The sequence below is a fragment of the Lissotriton helveticus genome, chromosome 2_1 (genome assembly GCF_964261635.1).
Source record: "Lissotriton helveticus chromosome 2_1, aLisHel1.1, whole genome shotgun sequence".
Classification (NCBI taxonomy): Eukaryota; Metazoa; Chordata; class Amphibia; order Caudata; family Salamandridae; genus Lissotriton; species Lissotriton helveticus.
Window position 1 is genome coordinate 24,259,968 of NC_136059.1, and position 15,699 is coordinate 24,275,666.

Consider the following 15,699-nt stretch of genomic DNA (forward strand, 5'->3'; position numbering starts at 1 on the left):
GTGGAGTTCATAATGACAAACAAATAGTTTCTTACCGGTCAGTGTAGTTTTGCAGCTTGAAGAATTTTCTGGATTCACTGTACTGTGCATTACTCCGCCATCTAGTGGTTGGGTCCGGAATTGTATTTTTTTTTTCGGTTGGTGGGCGAAGATGACATAGTCATTTGGTGTCCCCTTCTGTGGCGTCAACAGGCTTTTGGTAGCCAATCTTCGGATTCGTTTTTTTTTTTTACTTCTTTCTTCTTCCTCTTCGTAGTTCTCTTCCTTGGCAGAGGTGGGTGGGTTCGCTAGTGAATCCAGAAAATTCTTCAAGCTGCAAAACTACACCGACCGGTAAGAAACTATTTGGTTTGCGACATGAATCTTTTCTGGATTCACTCTGCTGTGCATAGACTTCGTAGCGGTTTGCTCGTCTTGTAGTGGCCGGGTGGAAGATGAGCGCTGGTTTGTAAAGAATTGCTTTAAGTCCTTTTGTCCTACTTGTGCTTCTTTGTTCATTTGAATGTCCACACAGTAATGTTTGGTGAATGTATGTACAGAAGACCATGTTGCAGCCAATGCAAATGTCTTGTATTGGAGTGTTAGCAAGAAATGCAATAGTTGCCCCTTTCTTGCTTGTTGAATGCGCCTGTCGTGCCCCTTGTAAAGTTTGTCCTGCCTGCTTGTGGCAGAATTGTATGGCTTGTGATATCCATCTTGTGATTGTGCTCTCGGTTACTGGTCTTCCAAGAACACTTTTTTTTCTGTATTCCTTAGTTTTTTCCACTTAATTGACTGCTCTTCTTGTGTCAAGTTGGTGCAAAGCTCTTTCCGCTTTGTACTTTGGATTTTGAAAGAAACTTGGTATTTGCATACTCGGATTTATGTGACCTCTTGACACCACCTTTGGCATGAATTGTGGATCTGTCCTCATGACAATCCTGTTATTATGTATTTGGAAGTAGGGTTCCTGTAGTGTTAGTGCCTGCAATTCACAAACTCTACGTTAAGATGTTATTGCCACAAAAAATGCAGTCTTAAAAAAAGATGGATTTAACTCAGATCTTTTGACTGGGGGAGAATGTATGATTTATTCAGCATTCCATCCATCATTTGTTTGCGTAGCACTTTGCGACCTAAGTGGGATGGGTATGCACATACGTGGGACCCTTACTCACTGTACCACTGGATTCAAGCTAGCCGGGCTGATGAAGGGAAATAACCAGAAACCCATCCCAGGATACTTGTTTCGGTCCAGGGAGGACCTGGCTTGCCGTTGAGGCTGGAGTGTTCCCATTGGGCTCAGGGTCAAGACAGATTTGCATATGGCTGGGTCAAAACTGGGGTGGCGTGGTGAGCAAAAGAACAATGGATTTAACCCAGATCTCGACTGCGGTTGAATGTATTATTTATTCAGCATTCCGTCCATCATTTGTTTGCTTAAAACTAGGTTCAGATTCCAAGTTGGTGCTGGTGCCATTTTTGGTGGTGCAATCCTCTGTGCACCTTCCAGGATCCTCTCGACCACATGTGAGGTGAAGAAGCTCTTCCCTGTTGCCCCTCTTGTATACGCCACAATCGCTGCTAAATGTGCTTTCAGTGATGTGAAACATAAATTACTTTGTAGTAAATGTGTGAGGTATTTAAGCACTGTTCTTTCTTTTGTAATCTTTCCTGAAAAATGCCTTTGAAGACAACATTAGGAGTACCTTTTCCATTTTGATGTATAACATTTCCTGTTGTTGGTTTCCCAGCTTCTCTTAGAACAGCCATTGTGCTTTCTGGTAGTTTGAGATGTGAGAATTCTAAGTCCTGAGGAGCCATGCTGCTAGGACTAAGCTCTCTCTGGTTCTGGATGAAGCACTTCCACGTTCTGCATTGTTAGCAAATATTTTCTTTTGGGAAGTTTGTGCATTGTTCCTTGTGAGATCTCCATTAGTTCCAAGAACCATGTTTGTCTGGCCCATTGTAGTGCTATGATATTCATTGTCATTTTGAGGATTCTGCATTTGCTGATCACTTTGTTCAGCAATGGTTTTGGGGAAAAAGCGTTAGTAAATATCCCTGACTAGTCTATCCATAGTGCATTCCCTAGGGGCTGGTTGCAAGGTCACCTGGATGCGAAGTTTTGGCATTTTGCGTTGTGGGGTGTTGCAAATAGGTCTATTTGTGGTGTCCCCCATTTTTTGAAAATTCTTCGTACTTTTGTTTGATTCAGTTCCCACTCGTGGGATGATGATGTTTGTCTGCTCAGTCTGTCGGCTTCTACATTGTCATTTCCTGGTAGGTATATTGCTAAAAGGTGTATTTGTTTTGGGATTGCCCATCTCCAAATCTCTTGTGCTAGAGCTGAGAGTGCTACAGACTGAGTTCCTCCTTGTTTGTTTATGTAAAACATAATTGTGGTGTTGTGTGTTTGTATCAACAGCCTTTTCTCGTATAGATCTTTCTGAAAGGCTTTTAAGGCTAAGAACACAGTTTTAACTCCAAGATATTGATGTGTTTCACCGCATCCTGTGGTGCCCACAATCCCCTTACTTTGAGGGTGTCCATGTGTGCTCCCCTTCCTACTAGAAATGCATCTGTTATGGTCATTGTTGGAGTTGCTGGTGTGAAAAGTCTCCCCTGTGCTAGGTTTGCCTTGTTCCACCATGCCCTCTCTTGAATAACTGTTTGTGACAACCATTAGTTCCTCCCAACTCCCTGTAGCTCGTGACCATTGTATTTGGAGCCTTTCTTGAAATGGTCTGAAGTGCAGATGCATATTGGGAACTAAATGAACACATGAGGCCATCATTCCTAGTAATTTTCCCATGGTCCTCATTGTCAGATGTTGCCCCCTCTGGTACAGACGAGTCCCCGTCAGTAGAGCTGATGTCTTTTTCTCGCTGGGGAATGCTTTCCCTAACACAGTGTTTATCTCTGTGCCCAAGTTGAGTTCCGGTTCTATTGATGATTTTTCCCCGTGCATGGAGAAACCCAGCTGAACTAGTGTCTCTATCACTTGTTGTATATGTTGTTTGCATAGGCTGTAAGACTTTGCTCTTACTAACCAGTTGTCTAAGTGGGGGTAAACATGAATTCATTGCCTTCTGAGATGTGCTGCTATTGCAGCCAGGCACTTTGTGAACGCCCTCGGTGCTGATTTCAGACCGTAAGCAAGCACTTTGAACTGGTAGTGTTCATGACAAATCTTAACATTGTTTTGTGTTTTCTGTTCATTGGGATATGTAAATATGCATCCTATAAGTCTATTGTTGCCATGTAATACCCCCTTTGCAACTGAGGTAACATCTCTTGTAGTATAGTCATCTTGAATCTTTGCGATTTTTATAAAGTTGTTTAAAAACCTTAGGTCTAATATTGGCCGTAATGTTCCATCCACCTTTGGAATTAGTTAGTATGTTAAATATACTCCGTTCTTTTCTCTTCCTCTGAACCTAATTGTCCACATGGACCGCTGGTCATCCCTTAGCCCGAGGATACAGTTTATTGCCCACCACTGTATGCACTCGTCTCTCTTGAAAGAAGCCACTATTGATCATGACCTCCCCACCCCCTGAGATTCGATCAGGCGCACACATTCCAATGGAATCAGCAGAACACTCAGCTGCGTGACAGCCCCCTCCTATTGCATGAAGGATAAGGGCCCCTACTGTAGCCACGTGTTGGAATATCTTCATACTTCACAATGTATTGATTGTAATAAAGGATGCCTGTGTGCCACGAACCTGTGTATAAAAGGCGGAGCCTCAGAGAAACTTGGGAGAGCACCTCCCGAAGACACTATGCGAGTGTCCCAAATGACATGCTCTCCTCATGAGAAATAAACCTTTTTCCTTGTCTTCCTGCTTCCAGTGCCCGTCTCTTTATTTGGTAAATGATTCAAGATGGGAACGAAGAGTCGCCCTGCACCAGCAGCCTGGGCATCCGGTGCGTTGTGGGCTGACTTTTCCACACCACTCAAGGCTCCGGTCTCACCGGGAGCCCCACTCAAGGCTCCGGTCTCACCGGATGCCCCACTCAAGGCTCCGGTCTCACCGGGAGCCCCACTCAAGGCTCCGGTCTCACCAGAGCCCCACTCAAGGCTCTGGTCTCACCGGGTGCCACACTCAAGGCTCCGGTCTCACCAGAGCCCCACTCAAGGCTCCGGTCTCACCGGGAGCCCCACTCAAGGCTCCGGTCTCACCGGGAGCCCCACTCAAGGCTCCGGTCTCACCGGATGCCCCACTCAAGGCTCCGGTCTCACCAGAGCCCCACTCAAGGCTCCGGTCTCACCAGAGCCCCACTCAAGGCTCTGGTCTCACCGGGTGCCACACTCAAGGCTCCGGTCTCACCGGGTGCCCCACTCAAGGCTCCGGTCTCACCAGAGCCCCACTCAAGGCTCCGGTCTCACCAGAGCCCCACTCAAGGCTCCGGTCTCACCAGAGCCCCACTCAAGGCTTCGGTCTCACCGGGTGCCACACTCAAGGCTTCGGTCTCACCGGGTGCCACACTCAAGGCTCCGGTCTCACCGGGTGCCACACTCAAGGCTTCGGTCTCACCAGAGCCCCACTCAAGGCTCCGGTCTCACCGGGTGCCACACTCAAGGCTCCGGTCTCACCAGAGCCCCACTCAAGGCTTTGGTCTCACCGGAGCCCCACTAAAGGCTCCTTTCTCACCGGAGCCCCACTCAAGGCTCCGGTCTCACCGGAGCCCCAATCAAGGCTTCGGTCTCACCGGGTGCCACACTCAAGGCTTCGGTCTCACCGGGTGCCACACTCAAGGCTCCGGTCTCACCGGGTGCCACACTCAAGGCTCCGGTCTCACCGGGTGCCACACTCAAGGCTTCGGTCTCACCAGAGCCCCACTCAAGGCTCCGGTCTCACCGGGTGCCACACTCAAGGCTCCGGTCTCACCAGAGCCCCACTCAAGGCTTTGGTCTCACCAGAGCCCCACTCAAGGCTTCGGTCTCACCAGAGCCCCACTCAAGGATCCGGTCTCACCAGAGCCCCACAAGGCTCCGGTCTCACCGAATGCCACACTCCAGGCTTTGGTCTCACCGGGAGCCCCACTCATGGCTCTGGTCTCACCGGGAGCCCCACTCAAGGCTCCGGTCTCACCGGGTGCCACACTCAAGGCTCCGGTCTCACCAGAGCCCCACTCAAGGCTTTGGTCTCACCAGAGCCCCACTCAAGGCTTCGGTCTCACCAGAGCCCCACTCAAGGATCCGGTCTCACCAGAGCCCCACAAGGCTCCGGTCTCACCGAATGCCACACTCCAGGCTTTGGTCTCACCGGGAGCCCCACTCATGGCTCTGGTCTCACCGGGAGCCCCACTCAAGGCTCCGGTCTCACCGGGAGCCCCACTCAAGGCTCCGGTCTCACCGGGAGCCCCACTCAAGGCTCCGGTCTCACCGGGAGCCCCACTCAAGGCTCCGGTCTCACCGGGAGCCCCACTCAAGGCTCCGGTCTCACCAGAGCCCCACTCAAGGCTCCGGTCTCACCAGAGCCCCACTCAAGGCTCCGGTCTCACCAGAGCCCCACTCAAGGCTCCGGTCTCACCAGAGCCCCACTCAAGGCTCCGGTCTCACCAGAGCCCCACTCAAGGCTCCGGTCTCACCAGAGCCCCACTCAAGGCTCCTTTCTCACCGGAGCCCCACTCAAGGCTCCGGTCTCACCGGAGCCCCAATCAAGGCTTCGGTCTCACCGGGTGCCACACTCAAGGCTTCGGTCTCACCGGGTGCCACACTCAAGGCTCCGGTCTCACCGGGTGCCACACTCAAGGCTCCGGTCTCACCAGAGCCCCACTCAAGGCTCCGGTCTCACCGGGTGCCACACTCAAGGCTCCGGTCTCACCAGAGCCCCACTCAAGGCTTTGGTCTCACCAGAGCCCCACTCAAGGCTTCGGTCTCACCAGAGCCCCACTCGGATCCGGTCTCACCAGAGCCCCACAAGGCTCCGGTCTCACCAGAGCCCCACAAGGCTCCGGTCTCACCGGGAGCCCCACTCAAGGCTCCGGTCTCACCGGATGCCCCACTCAAGGCTCCGGTCTCACCAGAGCCCCACTCAAGGCTCCGGTCTCACCAGAGCCCCACTCAAGGCTCCGGTCTCACCAGAGCCCCACTCAAGGCTCCGGTCTCACCAGAGCCCCACTCAAGGCTCCGGTCTCACCAGAGCCCCACTCAAGGCTCCGGTCTCACCAGAGCCCCACTCAAGGCTCCGGTCTCACCAGAGCCCCACTCAAGGCTCCTTTCTCACCGGAGCCCCACTCAAGGCTCCGGTCTCACCAGAGCCCCACTCAAGGCTCCGGTCTCACCAGAGCCCCACTCAAGGCTCCTTTCTCACCGGAGCCCCACTCAAGGCTCCGGTCTCACCGGAGCCCCAATCAAGGCTTCGGTCTCACCGGGTGCCACACTCAAGGCTTCGGTCTCACCGGGTGCCACACTCAAGGCTTCGGTCTCACCGGGTGCCACACTCAAGGCTTCGGTCTCACCGGGTGCCACACTCAAGGCTCCGGTCTCACCGGGTGCCACACTCAAGGCTTCAGTCTCACCAGAGCCCCACTCAAGGCTCCGGTCTCACCAGAGCCCCACAAGGCTTCAGTCTCACCAGAGCCCCACTCAAGGCTCCGGCCTCACTAGAGCCCCAATCAAGGCTTCGGTCTCACCGGGAGCCGCACTCAAGGCTCCGGTCTCACCGGGAGCCCCACTCAAGGCTTCGGTCTCACCAGAGCCCCACTCAAGGCTCCGGTCTCACCGGGAGCCCCACTCAAGGCTCCGGTCCCACCGGGAGCCCCACTCAAGGCTCCGGTCCCACCGGGAGCCCCAATCAAGGCTCCGGTCTCACCAGAGCCCCAATCAAGGATCCGGTCTCACCAGAGCCCCAATCAAGGCTCCGGTCTCACCAGAGCCCCACTCAAGGCTCCGGTCTCACCAGAGCCCCACTCAAGGCTCCGGTCGCACCAGAGCCCCACTCAAGGCTCCGGTCTCACCAGAGCCCCACTCAAGGCTCCGGTCGCACCAGAGCCCCACTCAAGGCTCCGGTCGCACCAGAGCCCCACTCAAGGCTCCGGTCGCACCAGAGCCCCACTCAAGGCTCCGGTCGCACCAGAGCCCCACTCAAGGCTCCGGTCGCACCAGAGCCCCACTCAAGGCTTCGGTCTCACCGGGAGCCCCACTCAAGGCTCCGGTCCCACCGGGAGCCCCACTCAAGGCTCCGGTCTCACCGGGTGCCACACTCAAGGCTCCGGTCTCACCGGAGCCCCACTCAAGGCTACGGTCTCACCGGGTGCCATACTCAAGGCTCCGGTCTCATCGGAAGCCTTCTCTTCTCCACAGCAGCTAAAGTGCTTCCATCACCTGTAAGTTTTAGCAGACTCAATACTTGAAAGCAAGCAGGAAGTCTACATATGGTGATCATTTTCCTCCACGTAAAAACGTTTCTAGAATTAAGCAATGCACACAGGATTGTGCACAACAGCCTAATGAGGCCCAGCTGTAGATGCACACCATAGACAAGAGCATGCCTTGCACGCTACATGTGTTCCCGGTAGGATGAGCCCTGGCTCCCTGCAGAGCTAGGCTCCTCATCATCCCACAATCTCTTCTGCTATTTCCTGTTCAAGCAGGATGGCATTGCCCAAGGCCGGCCACAAGCAAAGGCTGCTCTTACAGGCCAGGCTTGTGTGTACAGGTCCCAAAACACAGCTTCTCCCCTTCTCCCCCTTGTGCTCATGACTACCTGGTCATGCATGTGGGACTGCTGACTACTCCTGCCCTAGTCTCCTCTGCTAAACCTCTTGCTTTTGTGTTCCAACAACTCTCCTTTAGGGGAATGTGATGTTATACCATCATGAGGTGCCAAAGCCATTGTTCAGGCACTGATCTTGGTCCATCAGGACCGCACCAATGCACTTGTCAGCTCATCTCTCAAGCTTGGTTTAAAAGGCGTCCTCTGCCCAACTGCTTAGCTTTTAACCAATTTCTATACATTTTGGAAAGTTGGTCCAGGTCTGCTGGTAGAGGGGCCAGCACTTCACTGGGATGCGCGGCATCGAAGCTACTGACCTCTCCATGGACGCTAACACTGCCTCAATCGGGGACTTCGACAGTCAGGCTCACAATACATTATTTGCAGTTATGTCCAACCAAGGTTCCCAAACGTGTGACTCGTGACACTTGACCCCTAAGACAAGAGGATGGGGAGGAGGCTGTAGGGCACAAAGCCGCAGTAGCAGTGCAGCAATTGTGAGTCGGTCTTATAACACGGTCGATAAGTCCGGCAGACCCACCTGCCTTCCCCAGTAGATACTGCGAGGCCTCAGTGGTGGCAAGAATGTCAATACTGATTAGCAAGAGGCGTCCCCCCTTCCACCATAGCACCCCGCTTCTCATCTGCCTCACTGAACACACTTTTCTATCTGGTCTCTGTTGCTTGACAGCAAGAACTGCACCATACACATGCCCTAATATCAATGCATGGACGTATGTCCCTTTTGTTCGCTGGTTTTCTAGCACTTGCTTCCTAAACACCTTAAATAGTGCATGACGTGCACTCACTTCCAATTCACAGTTTGAATGCGGAAGCAGAAATGTTATTCTCCGACAACAATCTGTTCTTGAAGCTTTGACTCCTGTTCCCCACATCTCTAACATGAATCCCTCTCTCTTGAACAGCTCGAGGAGCAAACCTGGGGTAACAATGTAAGACCGGGGTCACCAGTGCACCGACATCGGCACAGAGCACACCGTCGGCCACAGCTCAGCCCACTCCTGTGTCAGAGGAACTTCTGAAGATTCCTGAATCCACACGAGAAACTCCATTAACTTACAATTAATATATGAACTATTGCACAAGTGACACTCCTTCTCAGAGTATGGCTGGTTATTCCTTAAGCCCGAAGATGTGGTACATCCCACTGCGAAGCTAGCGCACTTTGAAAGCGCCCTCTCTCAAGTAGCTGTTGCATCAATGCGCTGGTCACATTTAATATATAGCACTTTTTTACGAAATGATTGCCATTTCTAAGCGCTACATCTAAGAAGTGTTCCCTTCCGCCACTTTGTGGTACTTTTTTTAAAGAATGTTTTTATATTTGTGAATGTATGTGCTTTTATGAGAAAAACTCGAATAAAGCAACTTTGACTTGACAAGTGTTCCCTTCCGCCACTTTTATGTCACTCACTTTACAGCCCTCTGAACGAGGGGGGGCTCAGTCCGCTTGAGCATAATGGGAATTCGTTAACGCCGATACTCCCAAGAGCTCAAGTTACACCCCCAGGGTTTGATAACTGCTGCCTTTTCAGCTTTTCCAACTGCTGGTTTTCTAACAATGGTTTATCCTGGTTATCTTGGACCGGACGTACTCGCTGTGAAGCAACATTCAACCCACTGGGCGGCCTACAATTTTAACTGCTACAACACAAGAGGTTCACTGGAGAAAGAGCAATAGGTATGTGTTTGGGGGCTTTTGTATGGCTTAGAGCCTGCAAGGGCTTTCAGACCGGAGGTAAACAAGCATTGGCATAGCCAATAGGTCTCGCTTGTGGGACCTTAGAAGTATTTAGTTTTGCAGCACAATATCCGATTATGCAACAAGGATATTGTGCTGCAAAACTAAATACTTCTAAGGTCCCACAAGCGAGACCTATTGGCTATGCCAATGCTTGTTATATAGTGCGGACAACAGTAGTGATACATGAAGCAAAAATTACAAGTGAGCATGTTACAAAAGCAAACGTTACGTTACATGAGACAATAGTGACAGTTGTGCAAGTTTCAAGAGCAAACAAAATACAAGAGGTAGCAAACGATATGTTCTTAGAGGAAACAAGCTTCTCTGCATTGCTGGGTCGGAGCAGCAGGCAGATGCGAGTGGAGCGCGCGCTGGAGAGGGAGGGGGTGGGAGGACTAGGCAGCGGGAGAGAGGGAGAAAGGAGCGCGAGAGCCCAAGGCGATGGCGGCGGCAGAAGAGCGAGGGAGCAGTTTTTATAAAGCGAGGACAACAGTAGTGATACATGAAGCAAAAATTACAAGTGAGCATGTTACAAAAGCAAACGTTACGTTACATGAGACAATAGTGACAGTTGTGCAAGTATCAAGAGCAACAAAATACAAGAGGTAGCAAACGATATGCAATAGCATATCTGAGGGAACACGGCCTGGGGGAAGCTGGCTGGGGAGGGGGAGGAGAAATGAAAGGAAGGCTGTGTGCGGCGTAATTAGGGGAGGAGAAGCCGCAGAGCGCACGCTGGGCGAAGCCCTTTGATGTGCTGTGCGGCAAATGGAGGGAGGCTGATGCGCGTTCATGTTTGAACACGTGGTTCACATGAACTTCATGAAAACGCCAGCAAAAAGCTGGTGGTTTCATGATGTTTTCGCCGCTTGAATTCTCGCTCCGCTCGATGCGCATGCGCGCATCGATAGGTCGCGAGACCTAAAAAGAGGAATAACGAGTTTCCCTATAATACATTTGCAAGAGCAGAGAACTATTACATAACCTGGCAGGGATGAAGAGTGCCAACAGGGACACTCCATTGAAAATTCCCCAAAGTGTGACAGAGCTTTGAAGAATTGAAGACCACAAGACTTGAAGGCAGGGCGGGCGAAGGCAGAGAGGGAGAAGGCAGGGCGGGAGAAGGCAGGGCGGGAGAAGGCAAGGAGGGCGGGAGAAGGCAAGGAGGGCGGGAGAAGGCAAGGAGGGCGGGAGAAGGCAAGGAGGGCGGGAGAAGGCAAGGAGGGCGGGAGAAGGCAGGGTGGGCGGGAGAAGGCAGGGTGGGCGGGAGAAGGCAGGGTGGGCGGGAGAAGGCAGGGTGGGCGGGAGAAGGCAGGGTGGGCGGGAGAAGGCAGGGCGGGCGGGAGAAGGCAGGGCTGGCCTTACGAATCGGCCCTGGCAGAACTTTGAAACAGAACTGAAAACGACTGTAGTGAGGATTAAGTAAATGTCACAGTGAACAGGTTGGTGGTTAATCTTCTGAATTTTAAGTAGTTCTTGCTCATTCTTAATCGTACAAGTAGGGAACTTCATAAAGTGGAGCCCTGAACTTGGAAAAAAAATCAACCACTGAATTGCTGTTGTCCGGGAAGTCGAAAGACAACAGATCTGAGACTTCTTGTCAGTAGGTTAGTGACGAGCAGTTTTGCAAGCTAGTTCAGGGAATGACCATGGAGCACCTGATGTACGAGACAATGTGGGTTAAAGGAGGGTCTTCCTTCTACTCTGAGGGAGATTGAAGGCCAGTGTGATATGATCGTGTTTTTTCAATTTGTTCAAAAGGCTGCTGCAATAATCCAGGTGGGACACGACCATGAGAAGGATTAGTGTGACCGCATGCAAGCCCTGGAGCGCCAGGAGAAGACTTTTAAGTAGTCTTAAACTACTTTTATTGTGGGGCCTCTTTTTATGTAACGTGTCAATGAACACCAGTCTGGTACTGAGAGACCCTGCAATGCTACTTAGCCATGCTATTGAGCGAACACGAACATCACACTGTTGCTGAGCAGGAGTAGAGTCTACACTTCTACAGTTTCGTGAGATCAGCTTCCATGCTGGGTTCTATCAGTAGAGGTTCCATGCAAGGCAGAGTACGCCATGTTTACTGGAGAGTGGAAAGTTTCTATCTTAAGGTGAGAGGTGAGGAAATGGACACAGCAGAAGGAAGAGGCGAGAGGGACAAGTCTAGAGTCATGGCTTCAGGTTGTGACACATACCCAACAAGAGCGCCCAAAGAAACAAGCGACCTAAGGCTGAACCGAACAGGCAGCAGTCGCACAGCACCACAATCGTTGAACACAAAAGGACCGTGGCTGTGAGGGGGTGAAACTTACGCTGTCCCATCTGTGCTTCAGGGACTCTGTCTCGGATGATGCGACAAGCATCGTAGATCATGGTGGAGGGCTCGAACTGCATGGTCTTCACCACATTGCCAATGCTGATCTTCAGCGACAGGGCCACCATGGTGCCAGGAGGTGGGAGACGCACGTGTGAACCTGAAAAAACAAACAACAGCCATTAGCAATGGGGATCCTGCACTTGAGGATAAACATGAACCAAAGCGAACACAGAGGAGTACATAACACTGCCACGACAAGGGAGGAAGCCAGATACAAGAGAAACTACTTAGGAACTTATAAGAATGCTGAGGGGACCAGCAGTCAACAAGGGCTCCCCCTTGACAGTGAAAGGAGCTTAGTTTTCCCACACATTTTAGAATATTGCAAAAAACACTGCTGGTTTGGACTAAGGGTTTGCACTGCAAAGGCAGCGCAGCTCTATCACCTATGTGTGAGGACAGGAAGGGAGGCCGATGGGATGAGTGGGGACAAGCAGCGGGGCCGATGGGATGTGTGAGAACAGGCAGGGAGGCTGATGGGATGCATGAGAACAGGCAGGGAGGCTGATGGGATGCATGAGAACAGGCAGGGAGGCTGATGGGATGCATGAGAACAGGCAGGGAGGCTGATGGGATGCATGAGAACAGGCAGGGAGGCTGATGGGATGCATGAGAACAGGCAGGGAGGCTGATGGGATGCATGAGAACAGGCAGGGAGGCTGTTGGGATGCATGAGAACAGGCAGGGAGGCTGATGGGATGCATGAGAACAGGCAGGGAGGCTGATGGGATGCATGAGAACAGGCAGGGAGGCTGTTGGGATGCGTGAGAACATGTTATCAAAGGGGAGGGACAGATTTGTGGGCTTTTAATAGGTCCAGCGTACACACCCTAGATGCATTTAACAAAGAAAGGAGTACGGAGTTCCTAGGTGATATGGTGGTCACCATTAAAATGCCATGGCTAGTGAGGTCAAAAGGAGGGAATTCCTCCTTTCGGAACTAGGGCTCTCACACACCCAGGAAGCTAGGTGCCATGCTTCATCATTTGAGCCTGCTCCTCGTCGGGCCGGCGCTGCAATGCCCAACGGGCACCCTGAAAGGGGCTCTGTCGGAGATCTTTTGTTTTATTTTCATTTTTATTTTCAAAGTTTTATATAGCGCAAACAAGATCTTCGCAGATATCAGAGCGCTTTACATAGAGGGGTACATGAGGGAACATATTCAAACAAATAAATCAGTAGATCACACAGTACAAATATGTGGCTGCCCAGCCCATTACGTGAGTAATAAGACAACTCATACAAATAAGTAAATGGGTCAAACAAGTAGTACAGATCGGTGCAGGGTGTTAACAGAGTTCGAGATAATAGTTCAAGTGTATTTAGCCATGAGGATAGCTTTTACTTCTTTTTTAAAGAGTGTAGTGGAAGATATAAGCCTTGTTTCGGGAGGGAGTGAGTTCCAAATCCTAGGCGCCATTCCTGAGAAGGAGCGCTTGTATGTTTTTCCTTTCGGAATCTTCGAGGTTTCAGCAGAAGATTGTTTGTGCCTCTCGTGTTTCTAATTCCCCCAGAGATTGTCAGTTTCTGAGCGAGGTAGCCGGGTGAGTTTAGGTGTACCACCTTGTGTGTCATGCAGGCGATTTTCAGATGTTTTCTTGTTTCCAAAGGCAGCCAGATCAGGGATTTCAAGTCAGGGGTGATATGGGAGTGTTTTTTTGCCCATGATGGGCAGTCCGGCCCTGGCTGCCCCCTCTTCCTGCACCATCCTTGGCATGGAGGCAGTGGTTAACATCAGCCAGTGGTTTCTGGTGCTTGGGAGGGCACTTCATTGTGAACCCCAGCACTTGTGATAGTCTGCAACAAGGTGGCACTGTCTGGCTAGTTTAGAAATGACCACAACAGGTCATTATTAATTCAATATGCATTAAATATGAGCACTACCTGCCGCCCAAGCTGTTGTGTGTCGATTTTGATACTGTATATAGGTTTCCGGAATTATGCCCTTATATAGGCACAATTTGCATTGCCCATATTTAGGCATAGAAATCCAGCCCTTATTTAGGCATTATCCACGCTAACCAAATACAGGCATGGTCACCTACAAACGTCCATCCACGTCACAACGCGTTCTTGGAAAACCAGACTCTTAAGACTTTAGGACTTCCCCTTGCTTGGATTATTGATTTCTCCAAGAACTCATTTATTATGCATGAACATCTATTCCTTAGGGGTTCATTCAGGACGCTCCTCTGCCCGACTTTTACGTCAATACTGGCATTCCTAAACACCTTCAAGGTATAAATATACCTTCACCTGCAATGGCAAACCACGGTATGGTCCAGCTGTATACTTTCATGGCATAGCTACGCGGCTCACTACGGCAAGTTTGGAAGGAGATCGAGTCCCCGCCTGACGCACTGACCAGACGCTGTCATCCTCCTCGCAGAGAATCCAGCTCCAGTGTTCGACTCCCCTTGCGAGATGTTAGAGAACGTGACCCGCAAAGAGATTCCAACCTCTCTCATTCTAAGGTATGGAGCAGACTAGAACCTAGAGGGACTATTGGCAAAACCAAACTATAGCTAAAACTAGACTATAGCTAAACAGCTCCTACTTCTTACCTCGTACTACACTTAGGTTAGGTACCCTGGGTAAAACTAGCTAGAAGCACCAGTTGAGTATTTATATTCTAGCCTGTGTTATTTATGTATGTATGTATTTTTATGAATATATCTCATAGCTACAAACCATGCTACTGCAGTATTATTTTATCTTACTGCTAACGCTGTACGTATTATACTTGGCATTCTGTCTTACGATTGTAGCAGCTCCTCATATCTCTTACTTACTTACTTTACTTACATGAGAAATAAGACTGTTCAATAAACCCCTTTTTACTGAAACGCCCGTCTATCTATTTCTGTGTAACTCTGTAGAAACGAAACATGCACGATTGACTGAGTGAAACTTATCTATTGTTTCCACGATTCTGAGACTGTTCCGATTCTAAGGGAAACAGAGTTATCATGTTTATGAGGTTGTCACAAACTAATCCCTTCTTGTTTATTCGAGAAGTTTCTAGTGACCTCTGAGTTTAATATACTCGATAAGACATTCTGACCTCAGTCCTATGTCAAAACCATAGTGTGTATTATTCCAATGAGCAGAGCCTATCAAGGATATAGGAACTACACTACAAAGCCAATCGTATAGCTTTGGGAGCCTGGAACAGTCCACATTGTCACACTTCTGAAGTCTGATGGTTGGTAGTTGTGTTGTTACTATCACTGGCACTCATGTCTGTTACAAACTGAGCGCTGCAGGCCAGAGGTGGGTGTGATTTAGGGAAAGCCGCGTCTTGAACAAGCTGCAGGTTCCGCCCAAAATGTACACCAGATTCAAGTAACTTCTAAAAAAACACATCTTTTTGGACAAGCATATGATTGAACTGCCAACAGTGTGTAATGTTCCTGTTACCCAAGCGCCAAGAAACCGACCGGTAAACTTGCACTATATAAATACTAATAACATAACATTTACTCTCTTAGCCTTCTCAACAGAGGACAGACAATGAATTTATGGAGCCCATAGCTACTTCTTGCGCAGTGTCCCAGAGCTAGGAGCTGCCACAGAGAAAGAAAGGTTCCCCAGTCCGAAGGGGACATCACTCTGAACGGAAACACCAAATCTTTCGTTTTTTCCTGGATAGAGGTTCAGAGGGTGCTTGCCGGATTTCCAGAGGCAAGGCATTCCAGGCTTTAGAAGCAAAAAGGTTAAAGGAGATACCTCCTGCTCTGGCCTTATTAAATATAGGAATGATGCCTTTTGGCTTCAGCGGATCTCAGATTTCTAGGATGGGCATAGGGTTGCACCATCAGCTGAAGGCAGTGAGGGTCCTGAGAGGA

At 50.3% G+C, this 15,699-nt stretch overlaps 1 protein-coding gene across 3 annotated transcripts in view; it reads right to left on the reverse strand.

Moving 5' to 3' along the window:
• TLN1 (talin 1) overlaps positions 1-15,699 on the reverse strand; it is a 750,278-nt gene that overhangs the window by 540,726 nt on the left and 193,853 nt on the right. For all 3 annotated transcript variants that reach the window (XM_078674421.1, XM_078674420.1, XM_078674419.1), the window contains exon 3: positions 11,787-11,948. In XM_078674421.1, coding sequence (XP_078530547.1) covers positions 11,787-11,916 — 130 coding nt within the window. In that variant the 5' untranslated portion in view covers positions 11,917-11,948. The remainder of the gene's footprint in view (positions 1-11,786; positions 11,949-15,699) is intronic.